This window comes from Alligator sinensis, unplaced genomic scaffold, assembly GCF_000455745.1.
Source record: "Alligator sinensis unplaced genomic scaffold, ASM45574v1 scaffold90_1, whole genome shotgun sequence".
NCBI classification, from domain to species: Eukaryota; Metazoa; Chordata; order Crocodylia; family Alligatoridae; genus Alligator; species Alligator sinensis.
The window spans coordinates 1,658,739-1,676,039 of NW_005842275.1; the positions used below are offsets into that span (position 1 = coordinate 1,658,739).

General features: G+C 42.5%; 1 protein-coding gene across 1 annotated transcript in view; it reads left to right on the plus strand.

Moving 5' to 3' along the window:
* RASSF9 (Ras association domain family member 9) overlaps window positions 1–16,779 on the plus strand; it is a 38,287-nt gene extending 21,508 nt beyond the window's left edge. Inside the window, exon 2 of the mRNA XM_006027919.2 lies at window positions 13,526–16,779. Coding sequence (XP_006027981.1) covers window positions 13,526–14,804 — 1,279 coding nt within the window. The 3' untranslated portion in view covers window positions 14,805–16,779. The remainder of the gene's footprint in view (window positions 1–13,525) is intronic.
* The last annotated feature ends 522 nt before the right edge of the window (window positions 16,780–17,301 follow it).

The following is a 17,301-nucleotide window of genomic DNA, read 5'->3' on the forward strand; positions in this document are numbered from 1 at the left end:
CTCTGCTGCTCCAGCAGGGAGCAGAACACTTCCTCTTCACTATCCCTACATTGTGCTGCAGGGAAACGGCTTGACCTGAGCAGTGTGAGTCAGCCAATCAGAGCTACCTTTTTGCTCTTCTGCCATTTGTCACCAGGCAGACTATAGGAGCCTACAGAACAGTCTGAGATGCATGCATTTGGCAAAGTTAAGTGTCTTCACAATGTTATCATTGCAAGATTTCCATTCTGCAGGGCTTTAGTATTTGAACATCTGTACATGCAGCTCTGGATTCGTTTCTCTACCAGGAGAATGTGGGGGCCGAGGGGGGACCGAGGATCGGGAGCCCTCGGGAACGCTAGCTGGGGTTGCAGCTGCGATCCTGTGACGGGCAGATGGGTACTCTCTATCACCGGAGCGGAATTAGGCACAGACGAGACACGTATCAATTGGAAAAAACAGAGATGGCTTTACTTACACTGTAGAGTCGTGTACAGCGCAGGCAATCGTAGTTGCAACAATTCTAATCTCTAATCGGTAATCGAGGAGCTCTTGTAGACCGGGTAGCTCAGGTCTAACTCGGGCATGCAACACGGAGGATACGTCGCAAGGCTTCGTCGACGGGGAGTCGTTGGCAGGTGATCAAACTGCCCGGAGTTCTACTCCAGGGGGAATCGCGGAGTTCTCCAACTAGGGCAGAAATGCCCCTAACCTTTTATACGGCTAGCGAGCCAATTGCCAGCCGCCACATGAGAATAATTTAACATCGGCCAATCGTGTTATGCAAATCTGCATTTCCTCGGCGGGAACTCTATCCACGCTGGAACTCTTCACCATGCCGAGACTTCCCCTGCCTTACCGTGCCTTGTGCTGGAAAGTTCCACTGTGTTGAGGCGCTGATCCAAATCAGCTCTGACAGAGAACAAATCTAGGAAAATTCTCCCAGGTTATTTGAAAGTGTATATGCAAATACCCCTTGTTGCATTCCCCTTACTACTTGTCCTATTGTAATCTACCTCTCTGCAGTAGCTTGTTACTCCACCATTTGTCTCCCATAGAAGTAATACACCCATGCTGTCACCAAAAAACACTTGATTCTCGCATCTTCTCTGTTCTCTTTCTTTAGGGTAAACAAAGCAAGTTATTTCAAGCTTTCTTCATAGGTCACGTTTTCTAGGCTTCTGATCACTTGTTTTGGCTTTCCTCTAGACTCTCTCCAGTTGATCTGCATCTTTCATGAGGTATGGTATCCAAACTGGATTAAGTACTTCAGTACTGGGGCCTTACCAGTGCTGAGTAGAGTAGAATGATAAACACACTCTTGATTATACTCCCTAGTATAGAGTTGGCATTTTTATTTTTTTATAACAGCATGACCTTATTGAATCCTATTTAGTTTCTAATGCACTGTAACCTCCATATCCGTTTCTACAGAACTAATGCTTACCCAGCCATTCCATTCCTCGTCTTGTTTTTGTGCAGTTGATTAGTACCTAATATAGTACTTAGTGAAGTGCTTTGCACTTCTCCTTATTGAATTTCGTCCTGTACATTTCAGTTCATTTCTCCACTTTGTCAAGATCATTTTAATTCCAATCCTAGCCCCAAAGTGCTTGCAGTCTCTTCCCAGCTGGGTCACGTCTGTAGATGTGATAATAAGTGCATTCTCTCATGTATCATCCAAGTCATTAATAAAAATATTGAATAATACTGAAGAATCCTCCTTGATCCATTCCTTTAATTTTGGAGTGAGCTACTGAAAACTGCTCTAACTATATTTTTTTCCACCTAGTTGTATACCCACCTTACTGTAATTTCCTCTAAACCGGGTAGACTACTTTTCCCACAGTGGGCTGTCATTGAAACCTGGAATTCTGCTGCAGGCCCCAAATATCTTGTCCCTGGAGCATCCAAGCTGTCTGCACTTAACCTTGCCAGAAAATTAAAATTACTGAATGCTTTGCTGTTTATTTCAATTATAAAGCTACTGATGGTTCTGTTGGTATCATATCTGTACAATAGCTGGTTCTCCAGAATTACATCTGCATTCAACGATTTGAACCCTCCCACCAGGGGGACAAGTTCCTAATGCTACTGAAATTCAACTTGGAAAGCACTTCTAGTTTTTTGTATGTCTTTATTTCTAGAACTCTTGGTTCCAAAATGATACCTTTTTATTAGACCGACTGGAACATGGCAAGAAAATTGTCCTTTTCTGCAAGCTTTTGGGATCAAAGTCTCTTCATCAGGCTCTGGGAAAAGTGTAGATGGTAAAAAGTCCCCGTAGGTAGGAAATAAACTTTATTTTTGCACAGAGGGAACTGAAAGTGGAAGTCTGTGCCGCTGGGTCTGTGAGTGTCTTTGTGAGCTGTATTGAGTAGCTCTTTGATGTGTTGATCAGGTAGAATTCCTTCCCTGGAGGTGTCAGATGGCAGGCAGGGAGGCAAAAAAAAAAAAAAAACTTCCTTGTTGTTCTGCAATGAAATTTAAAATCCAAAATCAGCTAAAATTCAGTATCTTTCATGTTTCAGGGCTGTACTTGGTAGCCGTGTTGGTCTGAGACAAAAAGACACACGAAAAACTAGAACTTCTGGTTCCAAAATAAGGCGTTTAGCTCCCTCTTTGCTCTTAAAACCGTGCTCTGCCACTGTACCACAATAAAATGCAGGTACAACAGTTAAACCATCTGTCCTGGCACTGTGACTTCTCAACAGGCTTGATGATGGTTACTTTCAGAAATTCCGGGAATTTTTTTGACTAATATCCAACTACCATATATATATATGCCATTGATATATAATAGAGACAAAGTGTTTGTCTGACAGGAAGACAGATTTAAGATGTGGATGTAAGTTATAGAGAATGTGTACCCTGAGGGTAATGGAAAGCATTCTGTAAATCATTTCAGAGTCAAGGCTGAGAGGCAAAGTATCTCCATTAGCATTGGAGATTTGTAGAGCATCAGCAACATCTGAAGGGATGACATCCATATACTTGCCGAATCATCATTATGCTCTCAACAGATGCATTTTTAAAGAGAATCTCCATAAGGGACATAAGCATTTACAAAATATTAAATGGTGAAGAGAAAGTAATTAGGGATTTATAACTTACTCTCTTGCAATACAAGAACTAGTGGGTCACAAAATGAAACTAGTAGGTAGTAAGTTTAAAACTAACAAAGGGAAATTCTTTTTCACACCATGCATAATTTAAAATATGGAACTCATTGCCACCAAATGTTGTGGAAGCTGACAACTTAGCCAGATTCAAAAAGGGACTGATTGGACAAGTTCTTAGTGGAAAGGGGCATGAGTGATTATTAGCATGGGAGTTAAGAATACAGCCTCTGAATTAGAACTTACTATAGCTTAAATGTTGGATGCTGCATGTGAAAGGAATAGGAGGAAAAAACCCTGGTCATAACCAATTTACTGTTCCTTTCAGTGTTGACTCTCACTGCCACTGTGACAGGATGCCAGGCAAGATGGACTTAAGGTGTGACTCGGGAAATGGCAATTTTTACCTTCTTATGTAATTCTTCCATGAATATTCCAATTATCTTGAACAGAGTGAAACGTTCCAATTAGAGCAACTGTTACCTGTTTGTTCGCATGTATTTAGTATGTCAACATAGTTACAAATATAACTTTATATTACAGTTTTCATTATTCTGCAGTACCTCTGCCATCCATCTGCCTAGAAAACTGGCTAATTCAGCCATACTGACTCTGTTTTGCAGGTAGCATAAAGCCCAGGGTGACTTTTATCAGTATTTGGCTTCTAATCAGCCACATGTCCACGATGGAAATAAGTGCAATGTCTAGATCTTTTTCTAGAACCCTTTTTTGTATTGATCCATGATATTCCTGTGGCATTAACCCATTTTATGATGCAATAACTTTGTTTTATTTATTTATTAAAAAGTATTTTACTGGCTTTGTCTTAGTGCGACAAGAGTTATAGGTGATAAAGTGACCAGAAGTTTAGATTTTGGAAAAATGTTTTTATACATACCTTGCAAATTTTCATTGCTTCATTATCAATATATTTTGCAATTAGTCTGAAATGATAGCAGTCTGCTCCAATAGAAATGTAAAACTGGTTGTAAATTCAAGAAGGAAAATGATAATATAGAATGTAACTCCTGACAACTATTACTAATTAAAATATATTTTATGAAAGTCTTTTTAACAGCATAGGGTTTGAAGAGAGACAAGATCTATGTAGTTGAGACACAGAAAATGCAGATAAAATGATAGCAAGAATATATTAAATGCTATCCAGCTAGCTAAATTAAATTGGTTTAATGTGGTTATTAAAAAGTCCCTGAAATACTCCAATATTTAAAAACAGCAAAAAACAACCCTCCCCTACCTTCTTCTTTTCCTTGTGTAAATATCACAAAGCAAGGTGCAAAACAAACTAAAACAAACTATCTCATTTTTTTTTAATAACGTACCTAAATATAAAAGAGGATTTCATTGTCTGTAACAGTACCAGATGATAACGGTAAGTCTCTGTTCTGTTTTGATCAAATTTATTTCTCCTCAAACCAGTCTGAGTTCTGCGGTAGGTCTTTCTTAGAGTTGCTGCACTGGAAAGGTAATGCTGAACCACATGGTCCTTTGTGGTGTGCTTTGTTGATTGTTTGTTTGTTTGTTTTGTTTTGTGTTTTTTATGGTACTTGTCACAACCCAAAGGATGTGATTTTTGTTTTTGTGTGCTTCGGCACTGCTAAATTGTTCCCGCTAAATTATAGCTTCTTTGCATGGTGGAGTTCTCTGCTGCAAAAGAGAACCCCGGTGCAAGGGAGAATTTCCCGCCAATTTGAAGCTTTCTTTGCAGGGTGCATTTCTTTGTTGCAGCACAGAAATGCTCGTTGCAAAGAGTTCCCACCATTTGTATGCTAATTTGAGTCCCATTATTGGCCAGTTATAAATTATTCACACATGGCAGCTAGTGATTGGCTTGCTAGCCGTATAAAAGGCTTGAGTGGTTTCCGCCCAAGTTGGAGGACTCCACGAACACCGGGAGGAAGAGATCTTCACGCTGTGTGAAGATTTCTAAGCGCTGCGGATCCTTACGGACCCAGTGCGTTTCAAGCAGGCAACGGAGGTCTGATCAACCTCTAGCCTCTCCCCGTCGCCGATTTGCAGTCCAGACGTATCCCTTCCCGCGCGCAAAAGAACCGGACCCACGGAGCCTAGCAAACTTCGTGTGAATCCTTAACCGATCTCAGAGCTCTTCTACCCGGGTTCGAGTCCTGCAGGTTTATCTTCCCGTCGCCGAAACCCATTGTGACGTACCCTCGTGTTTTACATCTTCCCATCGCCGAAAACCCTTTGCGACGTACCCTCGTGCCCTGCAGGTTCGAGTTTTGTTTTCTTTCCTGTTTGTAACCGCAACTCAATCAAGTTTACCTGCCTGCACCACTGCCATCTCGGTGTAAGTAAACGATCTTTAAACTACCGATATGCGTTTGTGCCTAATTCCAGCTCGACGGCCTTCCCTCTCCAACCCGGCGTGCCCGGGCTGCTGGCCACAGCCCGCGTGCAGCGCGGAAAAGGGCTCAGGTCGCTCCCGGCCTGCACAGTACTGATGTAAAAAGTCTTTCTCCCACTCAGTAGTTGTGAAATGGCCATACAAGAGCGTCATACAGAAGGGAAGAAAGCACAGGATTATGGGACCCGGTATTGGGTATCTACATGCCTTATACTTGCTTCAGACAAAGAAGCTGCCTCAGTGCCCATAGATTTTAGGGGCAGAGGAGGATTGGGATAGGACCAGTGGCTCTGATTTCTATGTAGATTCATCGGCATTTTCCACTAAGAAGATGGTGGCTCCATTCTAATACCTTGCCACCCTGAGGCTATGGAATTACTGCTACTGTTACTGTAACAGCCTGTGTATTGGGGAGACAAGTCCTTCTACTCTTCTGCCCTTAGGAAATCCACCAAGACATAACCCAGTTAGGTAGGTGTGGCTTCTATTATTCGAAGGCATAGGCAGTTTGGCTAAGCAGAGACTGTCAAAAAGCCTGAGGTTGAATCGATCCAATCTTTGCAGGTTAGTCCAAGATGCAGAGATTAAACTGAGGAACAACTGGACACATACTTTAACTTTTTTTTGATTCAGAAAATGCAGCCATATATCTGCAGTGGCTCAGGCCAGAAGCTGAGGGACAGTTCTCTGGTACACAACCAGCACAGGCGGTGTGTTCACTTCCTCTTCCTGCTGCCCCCTAGGTTTCTAGGATTTGCAGTCCAGAATCACAGCAGCAAGAATACAGGGTTGCTCATCACTTCTTCCTGCTTCCAGGCACAGGCAGGGGCTGCTTCCAGGTGTCTCTGGGATTTGTAGCCCACAGTCGCAGCAGTAAGTTTAAGTGGGATCTGGGTCTTCCCCACTCAAGCTCCAGACCCCAGCTGGGGTTGACCTGGGGGTGGGGCAATCCCTGCCCCCCCCCCTTCTTCCCCTGCCAACCCTTCTCTGATGGAGCAGACAGCATGCTGGGATGTTGGGGAACTGTGATTTAACTTGAACAAGGAAAGGATCTGGGACAGAAATTTCATAAACCAGTTTGACCCAAATCAGTTAAGTCTGATTGACTTTATTAGTAGATGTTAAGGATTGTAAATCCAAAAAAAAAATGACAAAGCTGATAGGGAAATACAGAGTGCCCGGGCGAGGGACTAACAACAGAAGGATGGGGGTGAGGTGGGGAACGCAACTAGGTTACATACAATACAAAGTTAGCCAACTAAGCCCGGGGGTAGGGGGAGGGGGGGAAGGGGAGGGAGGGGTTTCGCGACACTGAGACACTTTTTCCTCGGACCACTTCCACCAATGCGGACCATTGTCACGGGTTTGTGTGTTTCTATCCTCTTTCTCTCTCAGTCTAGATGCAGTCTATCGCGGGGGTCCTCTTCGGGTTGTGCAGGGTCGTCGTCCGTTTCTGATGAATTCTCTTAAAGCAAAGGTCCATCTGGTGCAGAGGGGGGTGTTCAGGCGGTCCCCTCTGGGTCCGGTCCGGCGGCTGTTCTCCTGGTGGGGTCCGTGTACTGGCGGTGGCCCGTGATGTGCTCCACGTAAATGTCGCGGGACCACCGGATGGTGTCGGACACCATGAGGCAGTGCATCAGCTTGGCGTAACGGCGGGAGACATGGCAGGCACGCAGGATGCTCTCGTTACTGGGGTCCCAAGCTCCAAGTGTTCCCACGATAAGCGCGTCGACCGTGCAGGACGGTGCGGTTGATGGAGACCTGCCCCGCAGCGGCCGGGATGGCCCTCACCAGCCGGTCCTGGACGGCGTTGTGGCGGAGCTGCCAGGCCCTGGCGTGCGGCTTGCAGCTGCACAGCACGTGGGGGAGGGTCTCGGCCGCGTAGCAGAAATTTCATAAACCAGTTTGACCCAAATCAGTTAAGTCTGATACTACATTCATCCAGTTCCAACATTTTCAAACTGGTTTATGTGAACTGACCTTCTGTTCTGTTACAGGTTTAAACCAGTTTCTGTTCACTTAAACCAGTTTATGTGTAATGTCTGTCCCTAGTCTAAGTATATATTGCGGAGTTAACTACTTAACAGTACAGTAGGCAGGACCTTGCTTAAGCAGTAGGGACACTGCTAAGGCAGGAAGGGTAGCAGCCATAAGCTGCCTTGAAGGCATCCTGGCCATTGGGCTCAGAATGGAAACCTCTGTGGGTGGCGAGAGAGTTATCTGACAGGAAAGAGCCAGGCATAGGAGGCAAATAATTGGACTTGAAATAACTTTTGTTTTGTTTTTTCAGCTTGCTATCTGGGCAGTTGCTGCAAAAAACAGTTTAGATATTTTCTCACAACGTATCTTAGTTCTAGTTAGGTAGAACTTGAAAATCACACAAATCCATTTCAGGACCCTTATTTCTTATAAGAAGGAATTACGCAAGAGTAGAATTGTTTAGAATGAGAAAAAATAACTGAGCCATAATAGTAGAACACACAGGACAAGAAGTTACTAAGCAAAAAAATGAAAATAAAATAATGTATCCATTTGATATGGTTCCAACTTGCAAAATGCAGATCCAGGTCAGATTTCCAGCGCTTAAGAATTGTTTAGAATCGGGGATCTGGTTCAGGCTTGTTACAAAAAGGGACTAGAGCTATGCAGTTCAGTTTCAAACTTCCCCAAACATCTAAAGACAATTTCCCCCCAAAACTTGGAGGAATTTTGCCCTTAATTTCCAGAAGACTCACATTCAAGTTCAAACAAATCCACAGCTGCTTAAGAAGCACACAGAAGTTGAAAAATAAACCAGCAGATGGTCCTAAATGTTCATTGGGCAGAAATCCATCTTCTGAGCAAGGCATAATATAATGAGAAATTGTTTTTTTTAATATTAAACATATTTTGTATCCTGAAACCAAACCTCTATAATAATTATGTTATGCTGTGACTGAGAAGCAGAATCCAGGTTAACAGCATTCTTGTTTGGTATTAGCTGAATTAATTTTAATTAAAGAATTATTTTTTTTCTGAAAGGCTTTTATGATATGTTGGATCATATTGGTTTACTGTAATGGAAAATGACAAAGCAAATTTGATTTTTTTTTTATTTTTTTTAAAGGTACTATTGGTGTGTAGTAACGTAGGATGATATGAGATTAATTAACTCAGATCAAAATTTGAAGGCAAAAATAGATTAATTTACCTAATGAATACAAAAAAAAATTGGGTATTCTGACTGAAACTATAAAAATAATTAATGGTGAAATCATTCTGTAAACAGTTTTGAGGCAAGCATTTATTAATTTTTATGCTTCCCTTCCCCCCCCCCCCTTTCTGACTTTCAAATAAAAGGCAGTGGTGGGCAGTGGTGTAGTATGTCAGAACCTCAATCATGGATCAGGACTTCCTAGGATGAAGTGCTCTACAAAGTGAAGAAAACAGTCCCTGCTACAAAGAGCCTAAAATTAAATGTTGGATGGTGTTCGTCCTGAGAAGTAAAAATGATAAGATAGGAAATGATAAAATCCAAAAATTACAATGAGACATGATGTGACATTCTCATGTTTTTCTCTGTCATAATAGCTAGTCGTGATTTCTTACAAGAATTCTAAAGGGAATTTCTATAATAAGCAATATCCTTCCAACAACCTGCTTGTTAAACGCCTGGTGGATTCTGTATTAAAAATTAACAGCAAGGTATAACTCCAACAGTGTCAGGCAAGTGTCAGTAACAGTAGCATCCTATCAATGGTGGTTAGATTTACTTGTAGATATAATGCACTTATAAATGCCCAAGACTGGCCAGACAAGTTGTTTAAAGTAGTTTCGGGGGGGATGGGTGGCGGGGCTGGAGCAAAAGAGAGCTTTTGCTTAACTTGTGTAATCGGGCATGTACTTTCAACACACTGAGTAGGACTGAAGATGGAATTCTACCGAAACTCGGAATGAAGAAAAGGAAGAGTATCAATATGCCGAGAGTATATATAAAATCCCAGGAAAACAGGAGCAAGCAGGAACCACCTTGGGTAACTCCACAATAAATGTCTTGTGTAGATGTGCCCAGTTAATATCGCCTAATTAGCTCCACAGGAAATGATTACTGTCCCTATTAGGCCACAGGAAACCAGTAAATGCCACAGCAGTGCACATGTAGATGCTGACATGACTGGCTGGGGCAGGCAGGTACTTCATTGTAGGGATTGCCTATTGGCTAGCCCAAACTATAGCACCCACTTCCCAACCAGCTCCTCCACAGCACGTTAAACTGGGTTGGAGCAGCTCCAGGTGGCAGGCTGACCCCCAGGTACCCTGCCAGCCGGGGTTGCTCTGACCCAGCACAATGTGCTGTGGTCTCAGGTGCACATGTAAATATGATGCCCAGGAGCAATAAACTCTAGCGTGATATATGCTGAAGTTTATTGCTGCGCCTTAATGTGCATGTGTAGATGAGCCCACTGATGGGGTGAGACTTTAGTATGTGTTAATGGAAATTAACATATTATTAAAAGAGAAACAAACAAACAAAAACCTTTAAGTATAACAATAACGTTTCAGTGTGGGAAACAATTTTGTAGTTTACATTTTTAGTTTTCTCAGTCAGCTTTTTCCACTTTCAAAATCATGGACTGCTAATTGATCTATAAATTGAGTTTAACTTATTTCTTTATAAGTAGGTGTCAGGGTTATTTGGAAACGTATTAGTTATGTTTAGTAACTATTATATTCATTTGTATAATCTTAACTTCACACCTAGCACTTATAGTAACTCTATATTCTATTCTGGACTTTTCTTTTTACATACTACAGTATAAAGTGAACATTCAGCTTGTTGACCTTCATAGCTGCCTTCTGTTGTAATACTTTATTCATGTTCATTTCATTTTTCTCTCAGCAAGTAAAACCCATTTCTATGGCATCCTGTGCTGTGTAAACTTTCTAAAAATGATAAATATTGACTTTATGGCCTGCGATATGTTCACCCGTGTTGAACATATCGCATTTCAGTGTTATTTGATCAGGTGATTTCTTGTTTTGTGTGGTGTGAGCACAGATCTGTAGCTTAGTGATTACTTGCTGCTGTTATCTGGGATTTTGTTAATACATATGATATGCTTCATAAATCTGTTTTAAGCATCTATTTTTATTTATTTATTTTTAAATAAATCCTAGTAAAGTGGTTGCCTTTCAGTAACTACCATTTAAAAGAGGAAATTGACAAAAAAGCACACAGAATTATTAAGTGGACCCTGTTAACAATGTTTCAACAGAAGAGTAACAGTGATCTCTTTCTATAATATTAATGCGCTTTTTACTATAGGTTAGAACAGGGGTGGGCAATTATATTGACTGGAGGGCCACTTAACAAGTTTTGGTGAGCTGTTGAGGGCCATAAGTGTAACCCGCCTTTTGGCAGGTGCCCTGCCCCCTAGTTACCATTTGGGACCGGAAGTCCCACCCCTAACTCTTGACCTTTGCTGCCAGAAGTTCCTCCCCTTGCCCTGGGAATAGTCCTTTGGGGAGAGGGGGTTGCCATCTTAGAACCAGGAAAAAAACAAATCGTACTAAAAAAAATCAAACTTCTACTATAACGTTTCATTTTTGTCCTGATTTCTGTGTGATTGCATAGTGTATATGGAGGCGATTGCATAATAGCTCACAATAAAGTTTTACTCTTGTATATTGTGGGGGGAGAGGGGGGTGTTTGGGGTGGGGGTGGATGTATTTAGGGGGAGTGTGGGGGCATGTGTAGGTACAGTAGAGATGTGGGATGGGGGGGTATAAGGTGTGTGGTTAGGATGTGGATGAGTTGGGGGGTTGTCTGTGGGGTGCTTCAATCCCCTGACTTCCCCCACATGCTTTTTTCCAATGTGGCTGAGCCCAGCTCCTCCACAGGCTGGGGGAGGGAGGTATCAGCGCTACCTGCCTGGCTCACAGCATGCTGCAAAGGGGTGAGACAGCATCTGCCACTAGCAGGCAACAAGGGAAGCTTCTAGGAGAAGAGGGTCAGGGGAAAGGGGAACGAGCCTGGGGCCACCAGCTGTCTTGGCCTCTGTCCTATGCTTGCCCAGTGGGGCTGCAGCTAAGCCCATACTGGATCCTTCTGCTGCTGCTCCCACCCCACCTGCCTGTCCTATGCCTGCGTGGTGGGGCTGTGGCCAAGCCCACACTGGATCCTTCTGCTGCTGCTGCTCCCACACACCTGCCAGTTCCATGCCTGCCTGGTGGTCCTTTGTGGGCAGCCAAACTCCTTCATATTCCCCCTGTATCCATGTGCTCGCCCACCCAGCCATATGTGATGGGGCCGAAGCAAAGTGCAGGCAGAGCCCACTGCCTACCTCACTCCCCTCAGTGCCTCGGCTTTTCCTCCCTACCTGCTGCTTGGAGCGCTGTAGCAGGGACAAGAAGAGAAGTCACTGGAGGCTGGGGGAGCCCATCAATTTCTTCTGCAGCAGCCCTGCCTGGAAGCTGTGGCTGGGGCTGGGATCCTTTGGTGGGGGAGGCTGGGAGCACAGCATGTGCTATTTTGGGTGGGACTTGGCCTCATGCCGAGTGCAGCAGAGGCAGCTGAGGACCAGACCAAGTGTAATTAATTGGTGGGTCTCTGCCTGCAGGCCGTATTCAATCAGCTGGTGGACCAGATCCAGCCTGTGGGCCATATTTTGCCCACCCCTGGGTTAGAAGCATTGTAGCCCTGCAAATTGCTAAAGTAAAAATATAACTTAGATCTTTGTGGTTTGTACAAGTTCTCCCAAGATCACTAAGAAATTTAATTATGAGAAAAAACCCCAGTAGTTCATACTGAGATGATGGATAAATAGGATGCTAAATTTAATTAATATACATGCATTCACACAAATAATGTGACTGTAGAATAAACGAGATTCTCTCCTAAGAAAAAAGGACAAACTCGCTAGCTCCTAGTGCATGCTACTCCTTTTCCTAAGCAACAGGAAGAGTTGCTTGAAGATGTTTCATAGGAGGATCAAATAGCCATGTTCTTCTTTCACTTGTCCCAGTTCTATAGCACCTAGTCGCCTACCTAGAAAATCCCCGGTGAATCAGTAGTGTAGCCCAGCTCTTTCTGGTATTGATGAGGGGGCCCAGCCTTTTTGATCCACAGGCAGGATGGGCAGTGCCAGGTTCCTCCACAGGGTGGACCTGGCTGGTGGGTCTGCTCTGGTGCATGGAGCTAAATTTTGTGATGGGGGAACTGTTAGAAGTGTTATTTGCCATAGTTCCTCCACTGCCAAATTTCCCAAACTGGGGAGTCCCCCATGCTGGATGCCATGGTCACAAGAGTTGAGAAACTCTGGTATTATTTCTGTTACCCTAGACCAATGTTGCTCAACCTTTTTCCTCCTTGGGCCAGACAGACAGTGCTGAGTCCGTCCATGGGCTGGATCCAGCCAGTAGGCCTGACCTGGTGCACAGAGCAGAGGCAGGGTGCAATCCAGCCTTATGGGGGTGGGGAGGGAGGGTATAGCTCAGGTGTGATTGGCTCCCATGGGGGAAGGGACTATAGCTTGGTCCTAATCTACTCAACTCCCAATCCAAGAGGAGGTGTAGCCTAACCCTGATTTGACTGTATTGGGTATGGCCTGGCCCAGCCCAGATGAAGCCATGTGGGAGGGCCCTGATCTGGCTGCATAGGGAGGAGGGGGGCACGGCCTGGCCCTGATCTGGCCGAATGGGTGGGAGACGGGAGGGGAGAGGTGGGTGTGTTTTAACCAGCCTCAATCCGGCCATGCAGGGGGGAGGGCACAGGACCCAACCCCTGTTTGCCTGTTAAGGGCGTGGGAACATCCATATGCATGTTATAGATGTTAATATATTTCAATATATACTAATGGTAATATGACTTTTCTTATTCTAAAACAAATCTGGTATGATGCAGTCATATTGTTCCAGCATTGCCAACTTCCATGATTTTTATTTCCAGTCTCATGATATCTGGTGTTCTCTTTAGAGTCCCAGATGCTGTATTCCAGTCATTATGAAAGAATCTCAGAGGTGTGACTTACATTTGGTGTTTTGTTTTTTGTTTTTGCTTTAGATCTGCAAGCAAGGACATGGCTTCAAATGAAAGGGAGATTGTCATTTGGGTTTGCCAAGAAGAGAAAATTGTGTGCGGACTGACAAAGCGCACAACCTGTGTAGAAGTGATCCAAGCTCTGCTAGAAGAACATCAAGCTACATGTGGGGAAAAAAAGTTTCTTTTTGGAAAAGCTAGTGATTATTGTATCATAGAAAAATGGAGAGGCTCGGAAAGGGTCCTCCCCCCTCTGACAAAAATCTTGAGACTTTGGAAGGCGTGGGGGGAAGAACAGCCTAATTTGCACTTTGTTCTGGTGAAATCAGATGCTTTTCTCCCATTTCCATTGTGGAGGACAGCTGAAGCTAAGGTAGTTCAAAACACAGAAAGACAATGGGAGCTCAGCCCAGCAAATTACATGAAGACATTGCCAGTGGACAAACAAAAGAGAATTGTCAGAAAGACTTTCCGGAAACTGGCCAAACTTAAACAAGACAGTATTCAGCAAGAGAGGGACAGTATGGAGACCCTGATTCATCTGATCATTTCCCAAGACCATACCATTCATCAACAAGTCATCAGAATGAAAGAGTTGGATATGGAGATTGAAGAATGTGAAGCCAAATTCCATCTAGATCGAGTAGCAAATGATGGAGAAAACTATGTGCAGAATTCTTATCTAATGACCAGTCCAAATGAGGATGAACAACAATCAAATATACCATTTGCTCAAAATCAGATGCATGAATATTTAGACAACAGTGATGGAATTTTGCAGGTGGAAGAGGGACTGAGACATCACAAATTACTAATAAAAAAACTCAATGCTGAAATTGAAGAAGAAGTAAAAAGTATGTCCGTTGACACACATGGAGATGATGAGTCTCCATCTAATGGGGCATCTAATGGTGAACTGGAAGACTCAGATTTAGAAAGTGTTAAACTTGAGCTGGAAAAAAGTATGAAAGATGGCCTGAGAATCAATTCTTATTTGAATGCCATTCAAAAAGAACTTAGTTACAGAGAGCTACTACTTCAAAAGAAGGAGAAAGAATATGAACTCCTTGCAGAAGAGTTTAATTTGCTACACGTTAAAGACAATATTGAAACTACATTTTCACCCAGTGAAGAACAAGCCAACGGCAGCGAGAACTCCAGCAAAGGCACTGTGGTGTCTGACTTTGTTCGTAGAGTGACTAATTTAGATATCAATGATACTGACTCTGACACTGGAATCAGCTCTACTCACAGTCAAGACTCTGAGACAACATTAGGAGAGATGATTCTGTTATCAACATAATTGAAGACAGTTACGAACATGACTAAGAACAATTTAACAACAATCGCCTTTGGATATTTATTACCATTTAAAAACCTTGCTATTACAGGAGCTCAGTGCTGGGAGGTGGAGCACACTGACCTCAATCCAACAGCCATGTTCACATACACATGACCAAGTACATGGGACTATTCACATACACATACATGCACAAACTTATGCATGTACTTAAGCATGTGAATATTGTATAGGCTTAAAACAACGTGCTTTGCTGGATCAGTGTCAAACTGCTCAGCACTTGAAAGTGGAGCCTCAGTAGGACAGGAGGATTCTGTTTGGAAATGGGATGGAATCAAAGTACAGGTTGTGAAATCCCTTGATCCCTGAGTCCATCTCTTCATCTGAATAATCTTGTAGGAGCACGGATATAAAAAAAAATGCATCAAATCAATTGGGCAGCTTGATTCTCTGTTCTGTTACACTGACTTTATTCATCTGAAGTTGAGTTGAACTGATCTAATACTGTAAGGGAATATAAGGTCAGGCACACAATCTAGGAAAATTTAGTTTTCATGATGTTGTAAAGACAAATAAAAAGCATGTGCTATTTATGCAGTATATTTAAATTTCATTGCCACAGATCACAAAGGGTAACATTCCATAAGTATCTGAGTCATATTTTCAAAAGTGATCTTGTTTCCATGGAGTGTAAACTGCGCACAGTTTCAGTATGTCTTAGGCTCTTAAAGGCTAATGCCATAAACAGAGGCACCTAACTCTTGCTATAGTCGCCTATTTTCAGCTATTCACTGCCATTGAGATCCTTAAAACCCCTGCTTAGCTGCTTTCTGACTCTTGTTGTGCCTAGATTTTTGATAGTCAAATTCAATTCTTCTGGTACAGAACTATAGGCCCTGTTGCCCTCTTACTGAGAGTCCCAGTTCTCATCTAAGCCCAAGAGTCACTCTCAGCCTAGCATTCCCCTGCCTATCTTTGCCTATAGCTATGGATCTACTATGTATTCTTGGTGCGTGCTTCCTAGATCAGGATTTGCCTAAAAATCAGGTAGGGATGGGACATTTTGGTGTGAGCTAGCTGGGTATATAAGTAATTTCCCGCGCCCCACACTGGTTAGAGCATTGATATAGAAGGGCTGCTGTCAAAACCTTTTCTTCATTTGAATATAATGAGAGGTTTAAACCTCTCTTTCTTACTTCCTGGGTGAGGGTTATTGGGTAGGCTGGGATGAATCTCAGTCTTTCCTGTTGAAATGTTGCCACTTCCTATGACTATTCATTGAGGCAGAGAAGAAACAGAATGAGAAATAAATTATAGTGTGATGGTTAAGGTATTCACCTGGGATGTAGCAGAATCAGATTCAAGATAACTGATCGGTAAGCCAGCTTGCTGGTTTCTGGGAGCCTTGGTTTTAGATGCCTAAATCCCACCCACACCTTTTCCTAAAAGTATTCTCTATATAATGAAATAAGATGTGTACCTAACTTAGATTTGAGAATTCCATTATGAGGAAGGCACCTATAAGCCAAGCGTTACAACTTTGAGTGTTTCGGTGCCTAAATCTCTCTCTTTAAGCACTTTTGAATATATTCCCTAAAATCAAACTGCACATATTAATGGGAATTTTAAGGAGTGCTAGCTAAACAAAAACAAAGTTCAGTTACTTAAATCTTGGACATTTATTAAAGGACAGTATTTAGATGGCATAAATGTAAAGGACTGGTAATTTTAGCCATGTTTTTTCCTTCGACTATAGTTTGGAGTCCACTGGTTCGTTTCCCTGATTGACGGACAATGTAGTTTTCAGAATGACCAAAGCACTTAAACTGTGCTTGTATAGATGAATTGGAGAAAATCTTTCCTAAGTAATGCAAACAGTTCTTGTTTTGAAGACTTCTGAACCCCAGTTACATTATGAAGAAAAAAATTTGTTCTATCTGTCTGTGTTGGCTGCCTTAAGATACCTTGTTTCATACCATAGCTTTATCAGTCAATATTATTTTGAGTGTTTTGAATGCCTTGGGTGTAATATGTCAAGTCCAGACCCATGAATTCTTGATGGAAACTAAATATATAACAAATATTATACCTTAACTTTGTAGTAATTTATTAACACATGAACAGCCTTTTAAACTCTGTGTGTCATGTACCAGTGTGGCATGCATAGATTTGTTTTGTTTGTTTGTTTAAATCTTGAGAGTAGGTTAATATATTTCACGAATTGCATTTGAAATAATTGTTAACTATCAACAGTTATTTTAAAATACTTATTTTTGTGTGGTGGGGGGGAGGTTGTACTCTGTCAATTCATTTCTGTATAGGAGACTACTTCAGGGCATATAAGTAACTTAATTTCTTCTTCAGCCTGGCATCAAAATTGTTTGTCCATAGGCTTTGTGTTGGCCCTCTGCAAAGAAGTGACTTTCATCCATGCTGCATGCTTGATTGTGTTTCCATCATGTGCAATGTGTGTATATTTTCAAAGTATCGCTTTCTTCTG